Raw genomic sequence first — 20,419 nt, forward strand, 5'->3', positions numbered from 1 at the left:
ATTACCAGTAATCATTCTATAATACAAGTTTCACGAGGGCTGGGATGGTTTCTGTCTATATCCGTGGTATCTAACAGAGTGTCCACTACATTGTTGAATGACTAAATCTGCAGGTTCATTTTTTCCCCTGGTATGTGATCCACAAGGATAGGATTTGTAAGTTAATATTTCATGGTATTCCATTTTAAGAAAAATTTGAAACTGTGACTAAAAGTAACATTAAACATTCATATCGTGTAAGCATTCATATCGTGTATGGACTTAGTGTACTTGTGACATTTCTAGAATATAGGGTAGCTTAATTCTCTTCACCCTACCTCCAGTTTGATCATAGAACCAACTGTGTTAACATGCAAATGGAAACAGGAAACATTTTATGTTGCTTGGAACTTCATTTTGAGCTTAACATCAAAGTAATTTAACTTTCAAAAATACATCACAGATTTATCCGTTTCTTTTTGAAAGTCCTCCAGTCATAATTCATTCACTTTGTTTCCTGTATTATACACAGCTGCCCTTTTTTAAAACATAAATTTGATCATGTCATTTTGCTTAAAATGCCTCAATTATACTATGAGTAAAATTCAAACTTCTTATGGCTGTCAAGCTGTATGATCTGACCTCTGGATATCTCTTCAATGACATATCTTACCATTCTTTTCTCTTTTGTATATGGTGCAGCCACATGGGCCTCCCTTCACACTTCAAGACAACAAGCTTTTGGTCTCAGGACCCCTTTCCACTCTACAAATTATGAAGTCCCCAAAATGTGGATTAGGTCTATAGGCATTTACTGTATTAGAAATTAAAACTGAGAAAACTTTAAATATTTCCTGTATCAGCTGAAAATAGTAACAGTAAGTCTATTATATGTTCATATAGATATCATTTTTAATGAGAAAATAACTTTCCAAAAAAAAGTAGCCCTGTTTTACATTTAAGAATAATCTTTAAATATCTGGCTTACTAGAAGACAGCTGGATTCTTACATCTGCTTCTGCATTCAAACATTTGTGATATGAGGCGTGGGTTGTAGCCTAGAAAGTTTGACCTCACAGAGATATATAGTTAGAGAAGGGAGGAGTATCTTAATAACCTTTTCAGATAGTTGTGGAGATTTTTCTTTGATATTAAAAGGTAATTTCTTGGGGTGCCTGGGTGGCTCAGTCAGTTAAGTGTCTGGCTCTTGGTTTCAACTCAGATCATGATCTCACAGCTCATGAGTTTGAGCCCTACTTCGGGCTCCACACTAATAGTGTGGAGCCTGCTTGGGATTCTCTCTCTTTTTCTTTCTGCCCCTCCCCTGCTTGTGCCCTCACTCTCTCTCAAAATAAATAAACTTTTTTTTTTTTTTTTTAAAAAGGTAATTTCTTAAAGGTTAGTTACAATGTGGAGTCTGAAACTCTAATCAATGAAGTTTTCATCCACTGTTAAAGTAAAATACATTGGTCTATGTATGTAGTCATTGAATGGATCTCTTACTGAGTCCTGATGTTAACATTATGGATTGGTCATTTGAAAATACTGGTTTGCTGAGTTATGCAGATTTTCTAAATGTGGGTACACCACATTGTACAATATTTAAAAAAAACCACATTTGTTGGGGTGCCTGGGTGACTCAGTCAGTTAAGGGTCCGACTTTGACTCAGGTCATGATCTCATGGTTCCTGGGGTTGAGCCCTGTGTCAGGCTCTGTGCTCACCGCTCAGAATCTGGAACTACTTTGGATTCTGTGTCTCCCTCTCTCTCTGCCTCTCCCCTGCTTGCTCTCTGTCTCAAAAATAAATAAACATTAAAAAAAATTTTTTCTAAAGTCATATTTGTTAATATCACTAGCCTCATCAGAAAATCCTTTAAGTGTTTGGAAGCTGTCAAGCTTCAGTTTTTCCAGAATTCTAATTTTCATTTGAAAACACAAATTCTTATCATTGGCAATAATACTCTCAGTTGTTTGCCTTGAAGTAACAGATTCACTTAATCGTTGTCAAGAATATGTCTACCAATAGTAATGTATTTGTTCTTCTTTCTTTTTTAAAAATTTTTAATGTTTATTTATTTTTGAGAGAGAGAGACAAAACACGAGCAGGTGAGGAGCAGAGAGAGAGGGAGACACAGAATTTGAAACAGGCTCCAGGCTCCAAGCTGTCAGCACAGAGCCCCATGCAGGGCTCAGACTCACGAAAGGCGAGCTCATGACCTGAACTCAAGTTGGACACTTAACCAACTGAGCCACCCAAGGATCCCTGTTCTTCTTTCATGTAAAAATGGTGTTCCATGCAAACAGTTTGGTTTTGCAACTCAAGCAATTGCGTAAGTGCTTTTTCTTGGGACAACGTGATTTGATATGTAGCATGTATGCTTTATGCACACTTCCCATTTCATCACACAGAATATTAAAAGGAAGTACTCAAGGGTTGAGATTTTTAAAAATTTATAATTTTTTTTTTAAAGTTTACTTACTTTTGACAGAGACAGAGTGTGAGCATGAGCTGGGGAGGGGCAGAGAGAGAGGGAGACACAGAATCCCAAGCAGGCTCCAGGCTCCAAGCTGTCAGCACAGAGCCTGACGCGGGGCTGGAACTCACGAACTGTGAGATCATGACCTGGGCTGAAGTCGGACACTTAACTGACTGAGCCACCCAGGCGTCCCCCCAAAATTTATAATTTTTATTGCTTCATCACGGGCATTCTTAAATGAACTTTTTGTTCTTTAACTGCAAACACATTTTACTCATTGCTTTTTGCACCTTCAGTACAAATGTCATCATGGTGAAAAAGGCAAATAATGCTTTATTAGTATTAAAATAGTTTTGACCTTGTGGATGCCCTGAAAAGGTCCCACAGGCCTGTGAGAATTGCTGCTCTGACAACAACTGGAACACTTCTCAGAAGAGTAAGTGTACTCTCCCACCCCACGAATCCCCTTCTTTTAGTTTCTTTCATACAGCTTACACTTGGTAAGTATATATTATATTACTTGCTTTGTAATGACCTTGGACAAGTTACCTGACTTCTCTGCACCTCAGTTTCCTTCTCTGTACAAAAAATGTGTCTCTCAGAGGATTATCATGAGGATTAAGACAATTAAAGTATGAATATGTTCCAAAAAGTACCTGGCATATAATGCCATTAGTGCTGTTACATATGCCACTCATTTTCTTCACAAGCCGCCTCCTGCACAAGGCTACTACACGCTTTGCATGCCGGGATCCCCATTTGTTTCACCTACCAGTGTCTCCCTAGAGCCCAGCCTGTGCCTGGCATGTGGTTGGTAGTTGATAAATACTTGCTGAATGAATGTAGTTTAGAAACAAAAACAAGTTTGCTGGTCTTAAACTGCAGAGCAGTTTGGAGAAGAATGATGACAGATGAAGTTAGTGGTCTTTTATGCTTGTATAGAGGGAATTGGAGCGAATAGGCAGTTTTCTCACAGAACTTTTGTAAGCCAGATGTGCAGGCTCTTTCAGGAGCTGACTTGTAATAAGGAGGAATATTATTTCCTATCTTGAGGGGTGGCGGAGGTTTTTATATTTGACCTCTGAACATATTTTCTGTTTGGTCACAGTCTTTGTTTTAGAATCGGATCTGTTGTCTTTCTGTACTCTTGGGTGGTTGGAGCAATGCTAAGTACTTCAGGCACAGCGGGGAACAGGAAGGCAGAGGGAGATTCTTTATAAGAGGTATGGGTTAACTCAGATTAGGGCTGAGACGTTGTTTTGCTCTGTTGAAGGAGTAGAAGGAAAAAACGGAATGGATCAAAATGCTTTCATGAGTTGCATTTTCCCTGTGACTTTTTTTCACAGGAGAAAAGTCCCTGTGAAGAATGGCTCTGTTCTGCTTTTGCTGTCGCTCAGGATCCTATATATATAACAATTCCTATGATACTTTTTTTTAAAAGTTTAGTTCCAGGAAAGAAGGAGTCTCACCAGATAAAATGGCATTGCTTCTTTTAATGAGTCAAGGAGAATTCTATAATATATAAAGGTTTTCCTATTGATAGGAAACTCACTGTTAAATTTAATACACAATAAACTGTATTGAGGTGGATTTTTTTAGTGAAACCTTGCCATCTCTATATGTTTTTATTTTTATTTTTTGACTTTATTTTTGAGAGAGAGAGAGAAACAGAGAGAGAAAGAGAGAGCATGGGGGAAGGGCAGAGAGAGGAGGAACAGAGGATCCGAAGCAGGCTCCATGCTAACAGCAGCAAGCCGGATATGGAGCTTGAACTCATGAACCGCGAGATTATGACCTGAGCCGAAGTCGGACACTTAACCAACTGAGCCACCCAGGCGCAGTTTTTTTTTTTTTACATTTTTATTTTTTATTTTTTACATTTCTTTTATTTATCTTGTGAGCTTTACAGCCTTTTTTTTATTTTTTACATTTCTTTTATTTATCTTGTGAGCTTTACAGCCTTTCGGGAAATAGGTGGGTATAGATGATAAGTCTTAGATATTGACATTAAATGGTATAATTGCTAGAGATTTAAATTCTAATCTGTACTTTCATCCTAAACTGCATTTTCAAACATAAAAAAACATACAGACTTTTAAAAGCATACTTGTTTCTTTTTAGTGAAGTGATTACCTTTTGTGCACGTACTTTAAAACAGAAGGTGTAGAAACATTTGTAGGTAAATTTGTAGGTGAGATTATATTTACTTTATCAGCAGCTTTCTGTGCTACAGTTCATTACAGGTCAGCTGCTATTTGGAGTCAGCTATTTTTTTTGTAATTCTTAAACAATTTGGGGAATGTATGTTTTTATGTGTATGCGTGTCTCTGTTCCTGCATGTGTGTCTATCTGTGCACACACATGAGTTCCACTGTTGGGCGCGGGGAAGGAGTTGCTAGCTAGATGAGGAATGTTCTGAGTCTCTTGCTTAAAGCCCTGTCTGAGGTCTGGGGATGTGATCTTATTTGGGGGCCCTGGACTGCTTGGTCACCATGTCCCTATTACTGCCGGATTACAAAAGATGTCAGGAGGTCTGAGTTTTAATGCCATGCGATTTGTAATTTGGGGCCACTCAATATCTTTGAGCCTCAGTTTCCTCATGTGCGAAATAAAGATATTTTACCAGGGTTTTTTAGGTTCCTAGATTGGCCCTTTTAAAATGTTACTAAAAGAGCTGAGTGATGTGCTGAAACGAATGACTGAGCTACATCCAAGTTCCCTGCCATACAACTTGATGTTTGCTAATTTCTTGTCTTAGTCTGATCCTCTCCCAAAGAGGTTTTTGAAGGGTGCTTAAGTTAAAGTAATTGTCATTTTTCTCCATAAGACTGTTAAGTAAAAATTAGCTTATGTTTAGAAAGAAAAATGCAAGTGTTGTGTATTTTTAGCAGATAACATAGAGGATTAAGGTCTGGACAAAATGGAAACTGAACAAAAAATTCCTTTGGTTTTGGTGCTGCACAGTGGAATCTAGTAATAAAGGATTATTTTAGAAAGGAATTACCTTGTTGGAAAAGTTTGGATGTTTCGAAAGAGTATGAGATGAGAGTAGAGTAGTAATGGCTGCATTAAATACAAATAAGTGGTGATGATAATACTCCAGTGTTATTTAGATAGACTGCCTGTCTTTTTCATTTTGGGGAATACTTCATTCCTACTTTGCAAAATATGCCTCAAATTTTCATCTATCTCCAGACTCCATTCCAGCTGGACCACATGCTAGGAATCACTGCTTTAGAAAATCTCACCAGTGGTTGATTTAAATGGCTTGGCTCACGTGAAGTGAAGGCCATACTCACAAACTGTGAGATTGTGACTGGAGCCAAAATCGAGAATCGCCCGTTCAACTGACTGAGCCACCCAGGTGCCCCCATGTTTATTTGTTTTAATGTTTATGTGTTTATTTTGAGAGAGAGAGAGAGAGAGGGAATGAGCTGGGGAGGGACAGAGAGAGAGAAAGAGAATCCCAAACAGGCTCCCTGCAAACAGCACAGAGCCCCACAAAGGGCTCGATCTCACCATGAGATCATGACCTGAGCTGAATTAAGAGTTGGATGCTTAACTGACTGAGCCACCCAGGTGCCCCAAGGCTATGGTCTTAAGACCCAGAGACCCTCCTAGAATGAGATCGTTTTTTCCTTACTGTGTGGGGATAGAGTATCTTGATGATCAGCTTTTGTTTTATTTTTTCTCTAAATGAATCTCCCAAGATCAAGTGCAGGAAGGGGAAAAGATCGTATCCCAAATTAAGTCTGTATGTAACATGGTTTTTAACTATTTTGGTTTTGCTTTTTAAAATACTTTTGGGGGTGCCTGGGTGGCTCCGTCAATTGCACATCAACTTTTGAATCCACTCAGGTTGTGATCCCTGGGTCGTGGGATCTAGCCCCGTGTGGGGCTCTGCGCTGCATGTGCAACCTGCTTAATATTCTCTCTGTCTCTCCTTCTGCCCCTCTCCCAGCTTGTGCACTCATGCTATCTCTCTAAGATAAAAATATTTAAAAAAAATAAAACATTTTTGGGATATCACTTGAAAATTTAAATAAGAGTTGAAGGTTGAAATCACCTGTTTCCTTTAAACTTTGGCTCTTTACGAGTTACAGTGTGGCCAGGGTAAGACAGCGAGGTAAAAGATGCTTAGGCTTTTTCTATGGTCAGAACGATTTGGAGTCTATTACTTACTAGCTGTGTGATTCTGGTAAATTGCTTAAACTATGAGTTCCAGTTTCCTTAACTATTAAGAAAAAGTTGGAGAGTATGGTAAGAATTACAGATCATGTGTGGTGTGTATATACCTGCCATATGGTATATAGATGCTTGCTTTGTGGTAGCTGTGAATATTGTTAGTAAGTTAAACATATGTATTGTCGCTATAGAAACAGTTTTATTTTCCTTATGACCAGCTGCTTGATAACACTTCCACTACCTTGTTCTGGGAGTAATTGGGTTCAAAGTGCTGTTTTGCTGCTGACCAGTGGGGTAGCCCTGGATATAAAAGCAACTTTGATTGGCCTTGGTTTCATTATGTAAATAGTAACTGTCATAATTGTAGTCTTTGTGTTCTCTTTGAATTCTAAAATTTGGTGGTATTAGAAAGATAACCATTATATAAAATATGTAAATTTCTAATTTTGACATAAAATTTATCAGTGACTAAGTTTTCTTAGCTAAAATGCTTATATCATGGACTAGAAAAGAGTTACTTAACTATTACAAAATTTAAAGTAAATATGAAACACTTGTTTTAAAAATAAGATTGGCTTTTAATTTAATTTAATTTAATTTAATTTTACTGTATTTGTTTTGTTGGGAAGATACAGTGTACTTTATTGATGTGGATGACAAAATGGGGCTCCCTAAGCCCCTCTTCTTCAGAGGGTCTGGGATGGAAACTGTGTCAAGGTCAAGAGGGGTCTCTTTGTGTTAGGGGATGATATGTGGCAAGGACTCGTTAGCAGCTGAGGGCTTCCCTCTCTCTCTTATGCTTTCAATGGGGCTGGTCCAGGGGACTCTTATTTCTTGGAGGCCATATGGAACATAAAATCTATTGCCTGGTTGCTATAGTCAAATTCATTGTCGTACCAGGAAATGAGCTTGATACAGTGGTCATTGAGGGCGGTGCCAGCGCAGGTATCAAAGGTGGAAGAGTGGGTATCACTGTTAAAGTTACAGGAGACAGCCTGGTCCCCAGTGGAGCCCAGAATGCTCTTGAGGGGGACCTCTAATGCCTGCTTCACAATCTTCTTGATGTCATCATGTTTGGCAGCTTTCTTTAGGCAGCAGGTCTGGTGTCCATGGCTGACACATTGACGGTAGGGTCATGGAAGGCCAAACTAGTGAGTTTCCTGTTCAGCTTTTGGATGACTTTGCCCACATCTTTGGCTGTAGAAGCAGAGTGATGACCTGGGCAGCCCCTTAACCATCATGCCACAGCTTCCCATTGGGGCCACCTAAAGTCTTCTGGGTGTCATTGATGGCCTGGACTGTGTCATTAGTATTTTCATGATTCCAAAGTTTTCATGGATGATCTTGGCTGAAGGAGCTGAACAGTTGGTGGTACAGGAGGCATTGCTGACAATCTTGAAGGAGTTGTCATACTTCTCATGGTTCATGCCCATCACAGACATGGGGGTATCAGCAAAAGGGGTAGAGATGATGATCCTCTTGGCCCCACCCTCCAGTGAGCCCTAGTCTTCTCCATGGTAGGGAAGAAACCAGTGGATTCTACAACATATTCAGCACCAGCATCACCTTGTTTGATGCTGGAAGGATCTCCCTCCAGGAAGATGGAGATAGGCTTTCCACTGATGACAGGTTTTCTGTTTCCAGCCTTGACTGTGCCATTGAATTTGCATGGGTGGAATCATACTGGAACATGTAGACCATGTATTTGAGGTCAGTGAAGGGGTCATTGATGTCAACAATATTAACTTTGCCAGAGTTAAAAGCTGCCCTGGTGACCAGGTGTCCTATGTGGCCAAATCCATTTTCTCTGACCTTAACCATCCTTTCTCAGGGATCTGGCTGGCACTGCACAAGGAGATGTGACTGTTAGTTGAACAAGGAGGAACAGAGAAACTGGGCTTCGAATTTTAATATCTGCATGTTCTCCTTGTAAAGAATTTTTTCTTACTTTTTAAGTTGAGCAACCTCTTGAGAAATTAACGGACTTAATGAAGAGTCCATATTTGTAATGGGCCACATTCAAAAAACCTGTGTACTACCCTGTTTTTGTTTTTGTTTTCCCTTTTAGAATAAAATCATTAAAAAAAAGTTTTTTTAACGTTTATTCATCTTTGAGAGACAAAGACAGAGCATGAGCGAGGAAGGGGCAGAGAGAGGGAGACACAGAATCCGAAGCAGCCTCTAGGCTCTGAGCTGTCAGCACAGAGCCCGATGTGGGGCTTGAACTCACGAACCGTGAGATCATGACCTGAGCTGAAGTCGGAGGCTCAACCGACTGAGCCACTCAGGCACCCCTAAAATCATTTCTGACTTGAATATTAATCTGCCGAATTAATTAATGAATACCACTTATGCCTCTTCAATCTCTTAACTCCAGAAGTTTTACTCCATTGTTAATGATTCATGAGATATTTGATTTGAAAGGTAAATCATTGTGGGACTACCAGGCAGTGTATGCCTTTTGAAACATACAGTATATCCCTTGCCACAAAGATTTAATTAGTAAGTAAATCTAATTAAACCTTTAAAGATTTTTTTTTTTTTTAATTTTTAAGTATTCTCTATACCCAACGTGGGGCTTGACTTTCTAACTCCAAGATTGAGAGCCCCATGTGTTACTGACTGAGCCAGCCAGGTGCCTCTAATTAAACCTTTAGATCTAACTTCCAGTTTATAGGAAATGTAAGGAATAGAGGAGTATATTATAATAAGGTAAATGCAGACTGAAAGTGAATGTAATGAAAAAATAGGTGAGGGTTGTTATAGAGTAAATGACTTAATGTTAAACCTTTTCTGCATATAGGTTCACTCTAGCATAAGTTTCATATTGCTTAAAAAGAGTGCATATTATTCAAATCTTTGTTTTCCTTTTATGGTTATCTTGTTTCAAACACTGTAAAAACCTGTAGGTTGTTTTGTTTTGACTAAGAAGAACTTTTTAGGCAAGACTTAGTTGTACTTTAAAGGAGCAGTCTTCAAAATGTACTGAACATTGTCTGGTAAGAGGTGATTATAAATGTTTATAATTTTCTTTGGTGGGCATTTTTTTTTGTTAAAGGGAAGAAGATCTGTAAGACATATTTATCATACATGTAAGGTTTTTTTTTTTCTACGTTTTTCAATTAGGAGTATTTGTAAAAGTATTACACACTCTTTTAGAAGGCAATGGAAATGAAGTTCTTCTGTAATCTCTTGTATATGTTCATTACATTTAAAGAACAGAGTCAACTACTAATGTAATTATTTCTTTTAGCATTTACATTAAAAAATTTTTTTTAATGTTTTATTTATTTTTGAGAGCAAGAGAGACAGAGCACAAAGGGGGGAGGGACAGAGAGAGAGGGAGACACAAAATCTGAAACAGGCTCCAAGCTCTGAGCTGTCAGCACAGAGTCCGATGCTGGGCTTGAACTCACAGACTGCAAGATCATGACCTGAGCTGAAGTTGGACGCTTAACCGACTGAGCCACCCAGGTGCCTCGCATTTAATTTTTTTTTTTAATGGAAGTATAGTTGTCACACTATATTACATTAGTATCAGGTGTAGTGATTGAACAACTCTTATGTGCTATGCTCATCACAAGTGTAGCTATCGTCTCTCACCATACATTGCTATGGTAATACCAATTGATTATGTTCCCTATTCTGTACCTTCCATCCCATGACTTACTTAAATTCTGTAACTAAAAGCCTGTAGCTTCCAGTCCCCTTTACCCCTTTGTGCCCATTCTCCTACTCACGATAAGAAGTGCGCCTGTGTGTATATGTGTATGTTTGGAGGGAAGGGGAGAGAGAGAGAGTGTGCATGCAAGAGCACTTCTACAGTATTAGAATTCATCTCAACTTAAAGATATTTATTGAGCATCTTTTATGTCCTAGGCACTGATTGGTGCAGTTGGGGTGTAGAGATGTATATTAGTCCTTTGGTCGCTTATACCCAGAGAATTTCCCTCAGTTGCTTCTGGTCTCTTTCTGCCTCTTCTGGTCGTTCCATCTCTAGACTGTTTTACTACTACAATTTTGTCCTTGTCACTTAACTTCAAAGCACCTCTAGACTCTTTTTCCTTCATTAACCCTCTTTAAATCTTCCTTTGCTTTGAATTCCTTGGGATGACCGATTCTAAATACGCCTGTAACTTGCCACATTTTTCTTTAGTTGGTTTGCATATATATTACCTCAGTTAATAAATAAGAAAGCTTCTCCAAGACATAAATAATTATAATCTATAATTCTAAAATTATTTTCCACAATTTTTTTCTCCTTGAGCTAATATAGTTCTGAGCCCCTTGATGCTTAGTACAGTTACATTGAATTAAATAGAAAACTAAGGCCTTTTTCTTAATCTTTGATCTACTGGTGATTGGGAAGATCAGACACACAAGACATCCCGTGCACAATTATAAAACATTTAAGTGTAAAAAATGAAAAACTTCCAACTTGAATGAATAAGTGGTTTTGAGGGGTTGTTCTGCTATGTTGTAACAGTTAACTGTAGCTTATAGTTAACTCTGATATTTAGGCCCATTGTGACCTCAGTGGTTCACACCTCAGCACCTAAAATAATTACTAGATAGATAGTGGATGGGCTCATATGAGCTAGTATTCTCTGGGGTGGCTACTTCCTGGTCTCTCCTCTAATACACCATTAATGTTAGTGAACCACTGTAAAACATGTTATCGCTAAGGATGATGAGCCATCCCATACCTTTATATTTTCATAAACTTTGTAGGTAAAGGTGAAACAGTGAAAAGCCCTCTTAAAGTAAGCAAAGTAAAATGGAAGTAGCATTCTGTATTGGAAGATACTGTTTATGGGAGCACCTGGCTGGCTCCGTCAGAAGAACATGTAACTCTTGATCTTGGAGTTGTGAGTTTGAGTCCCACGTTGGGTGTCGAGATTACTGAAAAAAAAAAAAATAATAAAAGAAGATGCTGTTGATGGTAGAGTTAGTTCTCTTACCACTCCAGTATCTTACCTGTGCTATTGCATTTATGACTATTTAGATGGATGTCTTAGAGCTCAGTCACTTCATCTCTTCATTCTGGTGTTCCTCTGTTCATTTTACAGGTAGCCTGTGTCCTTTTTGAATAATTATTATTTGAGTCAAAATAAAATTAAGCTTACTTGATGTTTTTTGTTGTTGTTTCATAAGGCACAGTTGGTAGATCTGAAATCTGAACTGACAGAGACCCAGGCAGAAAAAGTCGTGCTGGAGAAGGAAGTCCACGATCAGCTTTTACAGTTGCACTCTATTCAGCTGCAGCTTCATGCTCAAACTGGCCAGAGTGTTGACTCTGGTACCATTAAGGCAAAACTGGTAAGTAGTTTAGAAGGTAACATATACTTACATATATTTTAGAGGGCAAAGAGCACGGTTTTTAATAAGCTTTTGACTATAAAAGGTAATATGTGCTCATGGTGGGAAATTCAGAAAACACAGGAGATGTAAAGATCTTCGTGATCATCCACTGTCTCATCACCTGGGGGTGATAAGTGATAACATCAGTAAGCAACTGATACTTAGAATAGGATTTTGTTTCTTCTTTGAAAAATCTCTGTGTACATACATTTAAAAGATATTTGTGATTATAACACATAAACATTTTTTTCCCCTGTTGGATCAGTTAGGATTAAGTTCAGCTGCACATAACAGAAATCCAAGTAACACTAGGATTATTCTTGAATAGTACAAACTGTTTTCTCTCAAGCCCCGAGGTAGGTAGTCTAGAGCTGGTATGATAGCTCTACAGAGACTGGGTGTCCAGGTTCTTTTTACTCTTGTGTTCTGCCATTTTTAGCTCATAGTTTCCATCTTTAGGATTTCTTTATTCCAGGCAGGAAGAAGGAAGAATCTAAGAAAAGGGCAAAAGGATGCTTCCAGGCTTCATTAGCCTTCTTTAAGGAACTCTTCATGAAACCCTCCTCAGCGATTTTTGCCAATCAGTTTAGCCATCTCGTTGGCTATTGGGACTTGCATTTCGGCCTCTTATTTGGTCACATGACCCCCTCCAGTAAAACTGGAGTTCTGTTAATAAGGATGAAGGGGAAAATGGAATTGGGTGCCAACCAGTGGCACATTTTTTCTGTTGCTCTTCATAGAAGCACTTTTCCTGTCACTAAACGTTTTGTAATGTTTGTATAATACTCATTACATAAATTTTCCATAATTAACCTTTGCCTTCATAATATAGGTTGTTTAAATAGAAAAATTTTTTTAAGTCTCATGTCGGCTTAATCTCTCATATATTAATGTGCACTATGTGCCACTTTGTTGACCACAGGGGACACAGCAGTAAGACAGGTACAGCTTGGGAGAGGTGAAATGGGATGATGATAGTAATACATTTTTAAGTTTTCCCTGTTTTCAGTTAATTCCATTTGATTGGTTGATTAGTTTCTAATACTGATGGGTTAGAATTTATTTAAATGAATGTTTACATGCTCCTTAAACCTTTACAATTCAGAAATTCTATGGATCTAAGTTGGTAGTCTTGTTTTGTTTAACTGAAGTGACTTAGATTTGTAACTGCTTCTTTGGGATGTTTGATATTAACATTGAGCAACAATGTACATTTTCAGTAGAAAAGAATTGAAGTGTTAACATTAGATCTTTATCAGGGTGCTATAGTCAAAAGGCACTGAACTAGTTGAGTTGACTAATTTTGGTAAAACAAAAAATTTTAATGCTATATAGTTACTGTTGCTTATGGATTTGCAAGTATATTTGTTCTAATGAACTTCATCCAAATGATATTCAACATATGGGAATTTTCCTTATAATGATTATACCGCTAGATAAATTCATTTGTTTGACATTTTTCTAATTATGAAACTTTTTTCTTATATCTTAAGTCTGTCCCCTCTGTGGAGGAGCTGGTAAGTGTCCCGTTTCTGTTTTGCTTTAATATGTCATGCTGAAGTGTTCTTAGTGTCTTATTTGCATATTGCGTGTTGTCATTTTGTATTTGAAAACGATGGTCATGATGGTGATTTTTTCATGTGCCAGTACCTGAAAAGTTCAGTTGGTGGCCCTTCGTTCTTTTTCGCTACATGGTGTTAAAGATTTTTCTTTTGTTTGTAATTTTATAACCATTATTTGCAGAGCCCATCAATGTTTGACAACTCCTGAGCCTTGTAACTTGCTCAAACCTCTACTTCAAAAGAGCAGTTGGTTTCCTCACTTGAATATTTCAAAGATACATTAAGCAGAAATAGCTTTTTCCTCTTCTTCTATTTGAGTTTATCCCCAGGAAAAGAATGTGCATGTTGGTTTCTTACTCATCTACTGCATGTGCCATAACCTTTTAGTAGTCTTGGAATAATTGTGTGGCCTTTGAAACAACTGAATTTTGAAACTCCTTATCAGAATTTATTTTAGAAAATAACAATATGTAAGTTCTTAATATTTTTCCCACTCTCCCAATCTAATCAGCCTCCAATTTATCTTATGGTTTTATTTCTTTTCAAAATACAGTGTTTGACTATCTAAATACAACATGAGTTTCTTGGTTGTTACCTAATAATAAACAGGCTAACAAAATTTTTTTTTTTTTTTTTAAATCTAAAAGTGATTAACTTCAGTTTTCTTTGTCCTTTTCATGCTTGCAAATGTTATTTTTAGGCCTAAGAGTTTGCCAGATTCATTAGGTGTTTGAATTGTGAAGACAAAGTGGTGGCTTAATATGTGTTTCTCACATTCAATAAATATTATGTAAATAGATCATTGAAGTAATTGTTAAGTAGGTAATTCTTAACATGAAGTTTATTTAGCCCATAAACCAAAGAGTACCTGGTCTTCTAAGAACTCTTTTTTCTGACACAAACAGCATTAACCCCAGTAAATGTCATAAAAAAGATTTTTGTTCATGTTATCCAAACTTTGGGGGGTTTTTTGGAATTGATACTTGCCTTTTAGGAAATAGGTTCTGAAATAAATTGCAATTTTAGTAATTCCAAAGTTGTTATAAAAGGAGGATTCTAGATTATTCTTCAAATTCTTTAAAAACAGTATCTGGAAGTTAGGTTTTAATGGTTACATTTTTTTTTTTACAGAAGCTGAAAAAGGCTGCTAATTAATTTTCTTCTGTTTATAGTAATAACAAGTATTTTTAATCAAAGACGTGATAAGTATATCCAACATTTGGTAGTTACTCATTTTAGCTTGTATATTATGTTTTTGTGTTTTAAGTTTGTGGTACTCACAGCCTTGTATTTGAATATATCATATAGTGATGTTTATATCATTTATTGATATACTATTGTCAGAACAGTTGACCAAAGCAGACAGTTAAATTAGTACCAAAATATATTCCATGAGTTGTTAAAAGTTTTTAGAATTTATTTCTCAGCTTCTTAATATCCAGAATAAAAAGGGAAATAATTACAATAATCAGTACCCATACAGTAGAAACTATCACTTGCCATTTGCTCAAGATAAAAATCTTTCTGGTGCTGAGGTAGATTTTTTTTTTTAATAAGATTTTTTTTTTAAGTTTATTTTCAGAGAGAGAGAGAGTGCACACGTGCATGGGGAGGGGCAGAGAGAGGGGGTGTGGAGAGAGGCTCTGTACTCCTCGAAGAGCCCGACGTGAGGCTTGATGTCATAACCGTGAGATCGTGACCTGAGCTGAAATCAAGAGTCAGATGCTTAACTGACTGGACCGCCCAGGTGCCCCTAGATTTTTAAGTCTCACAAAGGGGACATAGTAAACAGTGTCTTCACAGCTCGTCAACAAATATAGCCACATTGTCACTGATTCTGTGAATCAGTGAGTTGGTAAAAACAGTTCTGTAAGGCAGTAAAAACACTTCTACTTAGGATAAATAAATGGAAGTTTACAGTGTTTGGATAGTTTTCTTGATCCAAAAGTAACACTTAAAATATCTATCAGGGCCATTATTAAACTCTCAGAAGAGTTTTGTTTGGCCACAGAGTTTGTGTGTGTATTTGAACTTGACTGCCTTTAGATTTTGTACCTTCTGTTTTCCATTCTACTTTGTTTTGTATCGGCCTGTCTGTTTTGTGTTTGGGTCCTGAAGGCATTTACATTAGTAACTCCTGATTTATAGGAATAGACATACTGTACTTTATATAATTTTAAGGTAAATTGAACATTATTTCTCACATGTGAGCTTGTGATAAAAATTTGATGGCAAAGATCTTGAGGTTTTATACTCTGGCTAACACTTGTGATTCACATATATGGGCTGTTTACCAAGTGGAGCATACGATGGTATCCTTTTATGAGAGCTAAAAATGGATGTCCGTCCTACCTCATAATAGGCAAGTGGGGCCCTGTTTTCCTCAGAAACAGTTCTTCATTCACTTTAACATATGGACAAATAGATGAGTCAGATCCCCCAATTCAGTGATAATCTGTACCATACATATGCTTATGTAGAGAAATTTTTTAACGTATGTTTCAATGCAGTTGTTACCAGCATTTTTCCATGACCACCAAATGTTCTTTATTTATTTATTTTTTCCATCAAATGTTCTTTAAAAAATTAGAATATGTGTTCTAATTTAAGCAGTGCAACTTTCTTGTAGTCCTCTCAGGTAAATTAGCTGTGGAATCTATTCCACCACTGAAGGATTTTGACTTGTTTATAGAATTGTTGCATTAAAGTTAAATAAATGTTTGGGTACAACCACCAGTGTGACTATTTTTATTTTAGTCTAGGTTCTTGCATCATTCTTAGAAAGTAAATAGAGAGCAGATTCAATTATTCATTGAAACCACTCCTATTAGTATATGATATTAGCTTAGAGAAGACTAACTCTCTTAGTATCCTCAGTGTCAAAGTACTCCAAGGCATGCAATTATCTTATGTGGAAGTGGTCCCAGTACCTTCTGGTACTAGTTAAAAAGAACTGTGTCCAAATCTTTGTTCCATTTTACAGAAACAAAGTGGTAACTTTTATCATATGCTTTCATTGTTGGTATCGTAGATTGTGCGCTTTTATGTATTCTGAGGAAATTGGTCTGTTGTTAAAAAGCCTTAAGTGTATTTTCATTACATTGTGCTGGTTTTTTTATTTTTTTAATTAGGAGAGAGAGCTTGAAGCAAACAAAAAAGAAAAAATGAAAGAAGCTCAACTTGAAGCTGAAGTGAAGTTGTTGAGAAAAGAGAATGAAGCCCTTCGTAGACATATAGCTGTTCTCCAGGCTGAAGTTTATGGGGCAAGACTGGCTGCCAAGTACTTAGATAAGGAACTGGCAGGAAGGTGTGTAAAAAACGGGTATCCTTATATTCTTAGGTAATGAATTGGGTATTTAATGAGGTTGACTCTTAACCTCTTGTGATAAATGAAACATTAATCTTTACCTTAAGACTTATTTTACAGTTTGTTATAGCTTACTGTTAACTTAATATTGATAGCATTAAAAATTGTAGATTTATTTCGCTGTACTACATAAATATTTCTGGTTTACACGCGCACACACACACTTGATAGGAACTTACTATGAAATGCTAATAACTCCAGATCTGCACTTTTCAGCCATTTCGTGCCTTGAAACCATAAAAGATGATGTTCACATATACAGCATGACTTCCATAAGAAATTTTTTCTGTGATCGTTGAAACCCAATCTTTCTTGACCCTTTAAAACATGTTTGAATGGCAGTGATTTTATTATAATAAAACAGTTCTGCTTGCATTAATTTTTTTACAAATAACTACTCACAAACTTTGGTGATTTATTATTGTTGGTAAATAATTTTTTACTCCTTGTTTTGATATCATGTTAAGAACTGATGTGGAGCAAATAAAACTAATTTCTGTCATGTTGAAGATTTTCTAGTAACTTTTACCATATTTAAAATAATCATTTTGTAAAAAGAAGCTATCATTAAAAGAAATGTTTTTGTACGGTTAGTTTCATGTGAAGACTAGTAGTCAGTAGTATCTGATTTTATTGCCCTGCCCTGACTGCACGCAAGACATGAAACATGTTCACTGACATTAGTCTCAAAAGTTGTTTTTTAGATGCATTTGAATGAAGTATGTGATTAGAAAAGGTCTCATTCATTCTTTGTTTTTAAAACTGGTTTTCCCTTGAAGACATCTGTTCTTTTCAGAGTTTTCATATTTTACAAATCTGAAAGCCATCAGGAGGTTCCTGAATAGTAGTTTTAATACTAACTTAGGTATATGTAAAAGCTACTTGCATTCAGTAATTCTTGTGAATTCTCTCTGTAATAAAAATTATAGTAATGAAAAACTAACTGAATTAACTCTTTTCCCAATATAAAGGGTCCAACAAATACAGTTACTAGGACGAGATATGAAGGGACCAGCTCATGATAAGCTTTGGAACCAGTTGGAAGCCGAAATACATTTGCATCGTCACAAAACTGTGATCAGAGCCTGTAGAGGACGTAATGATCTGAAACGACCAATGCAAGCTCCTCCAGGCCACGTATGTTTGCTCTGTTCCTGTTTCTTACTTAGCCTCTTCTTTTCTTTAGTCAGAAATCCTTTCCATTTTTTTTTATTCTAGTAGTATTTAAAACCATTACTTAAAAAGTAAAAGCGGAATTAAACTTACTTAGAGCAGATACATATAGTTCTTTTCTGACTTATCCTGAAATGCCCTAAAAGTGATGTTTCTGAAAACTTAACTGTTGCTAGCAAATATATATTACTTTTACTTTGGCTCATATTTCAGAGTTTTCCTGGATCATAATTAGGCATGTTTAAGTTTGTTTTTCAAGCTTAGCAGAGAACTTGTGGTCGTATTAATAAATTGGCAAGTATTTGGGGGGTAGTTTATAAAATAGTTTTTGGTAACTAGATTTAACTGTAGTTTTTGAACTAACATTTACACCTGTTTGGTCTTGAATTAAGGTGGAATTTGAGATCTGTGTCCAATCGTCTGTTTCTGTAGCTACCATTGTACAAGAGCTTTTCTATCTGGATAAATCTTTATTAAATTTCATTACTACAGCTGCCTGATAATAAAAGCCTTACCATAATAAAATTTATGCATGTCTGACTCCTACCCAATGGCTTGCATATCTTCATACCAGATAAAGCATGGCCTTAAACAGTTAAAGTATTTGTTGCCTCTGCAAAGATTATCATAAGAAGAATTGATATGTACGTGAACTTGGTGGGCAAAGAGTGAGAATTACAATGTCAGACATTGGGGACCATTAACTTCTAGGCAGTGGCCAAATGACAAAAATTATGCTAAATAAAGGCTTATGAACTTTAATCTGATAAACATGGGATTTTTTAATAAAATGGTGGACTGAAGATTTAACATTATTTTGACAAATTACTTTGGTATAGTGAAGAGGATATACCGGGAGAGGGCCTAATTAGAGTCGAGGAGATACGTTAGGAAGATACTTTAGTAAGCTGAGGAGAGAGTGATGGACAAAGAGGAAGTGTATTTGAGAGGAAGGACAGGTTTGAGAGAAATAGCATCAAGAGGACTTGGTGATTAACTGCTTTTGGTTAAGTAGGTGAATGAGAAGGAAGAGTAGTCTAGGTATTTGGTGTGGGCAGTTCAGTGAGATGATGGCATTCGTTTATAAAGCAAACAGAAGAAAGGAAGATTTGGGGGGAAATATGATGAGATTTGTTTTAGCATGTAGTGTTTGAGGTCCCATTGGGTCAAACAAAATGTGTCCCATTGGATATATGACTCTGGAATTTAGGAGAAGTCTGAGTTGAAGAAATATGAGGGAAATCATCTATCTGTTATAATCAAAACAATGGAATTGATTAACCCAGGGAAATGTGTGGAAAATAAAAAGAATAGGGGTTCTTGGGTGGCTCATTCGGTTAAGCGCCCGACTCTTGATTTTGGCTCAGGTCATGATCTCACAGTTCATGAGCTCGAGCCCCACATATAGGGTTCCTCACTGACAGTGTGGAGCCTGCTTGGGATTCTCTCCCTCTCCCTCTCTCTCTGCCCTTCCCACTCTCTCTCAAAATAAATAAATAAACTTAAAATATATTGGAAAAAGAAAGAAAAGACAAGAAAAGAAAAAGAATAGGAGGCCAAGGATGGAAAGAAACTTTTATGGAGTGAGGGAAAGAAATGGATCATTTAAAGGGAGGATTCTGAGATGGACCTGTCAGATATAAGCCATCTGGGAAAGTACTATAATAGAAGCCAAGGAAAAGAGGGTTCCAAGGAGGTAGGGTGATGAACAGTATCAATTTTGTGCAAGGTTTAAGTAGGGTAGTAACTAAAAAGTGTGTATTAGATATAGCCATGTTGGTTGCCAGTGACTGTAGAGAAGACAGTTTTAATTAATGGAGCAGGTGGGGGCAAAACCCTAATTACAGTGACTGGAATAGTGAATGTGAGAGGCAAAGAAGTAGATGTAGTTAGGTTTGACTTCGTGTAAAGGTTAAGGAAAGATGGAAGGCAGATAATAAAAATAATAGGTGATTGCAGGGTTTTTATTTTGTTTTGTTTCATGTTTTTACGTGGATAGTGTTTTAAAGCTGGAAAAGGCTTAGAATTTGTTTATATGCAGAACAGGGCTGGAGCTTAACAGAAAGGAAAGAATAAAGGTACCAGAGAAAGAATTATTAATGGAGTAAAGTCCTTTATTTAAGAAGTAGACTCCAGAGCTCAGTAGAATGGAAAAGTAATTAGTGAACCAATTAGGAATTTGTTTTTCAGTTCTTCAGGTCCATCTCAGAATCCTCCCTTTAAATGATCCATTTCTTTCCCTCACTCCATAAAAGTTTCTTTCCATCCTTGGCCTCCTATTCTTTTTCTTTTCTTGTCTTTTCTTTCTTTTTCC

General features: G+C 36.9%; 1 protein-coding gene and 1 pseudogene across 3 annotated transcripts in view; one reads left to right on the top strand and one right to left on the bottom strand.

Annotated features, from left to right (window-relative positions):
* The window catches only part of GOPC (golgi associated PDZ and coiled-coil motif containing), a 40,020-nt gene that overhangs the window by 8,051 nt on the left and 11,550 nt on the right, over positions 1-20,419 (top strand). For 2 of the 3 annotated variants that reach the window (XM_019418195.2, XM_019418197.2), the window contains exons 2-5: positions 11,797-11,961; positions 13,497-13,520; positions 16,697-16,872; positions 17,904-18,069. In XM_019418195.2, the coding sequence (XP_019273740.1) occupies positions 11,797-11,961; positions 13,497-13,520; positions 16,697-16,872; positions 17,904-18,069 (531 nt within the window). The remainder of the gene's footprint in view (positions 1-11,796; positions 11,962-13,496; positions 13,521-16,696; positions 16,873-17,903; positions 18,070-20,419) is intronic. The other variant, XM_019418196.2, reaches the window with a different exon arrangement.
* LOC128777650 (glyceraldehyde-3-phosphate dehydrogenase-like) lies at positions 7,470-8,463 on the bottom strand (annotated as a pseudogene).

The sequence above is a fragment of the Panthera pardus genome, unplaced genomic scaffold (assembly GCF_024362965.1).
Source record: "Panthera pardus isolate Hobbes unplaced genomic scaffold, ASM2436296v1 HiC_scaffold_17, whole genome shotgun sequence".
In the NCBI taxonomy this organism is placed as follows: domain Eukaryota; kingdom Metazoa; phylum Chordata; class Mammalia; order Carnivora; family Felidae; genus Panthera; species Panthera pardus.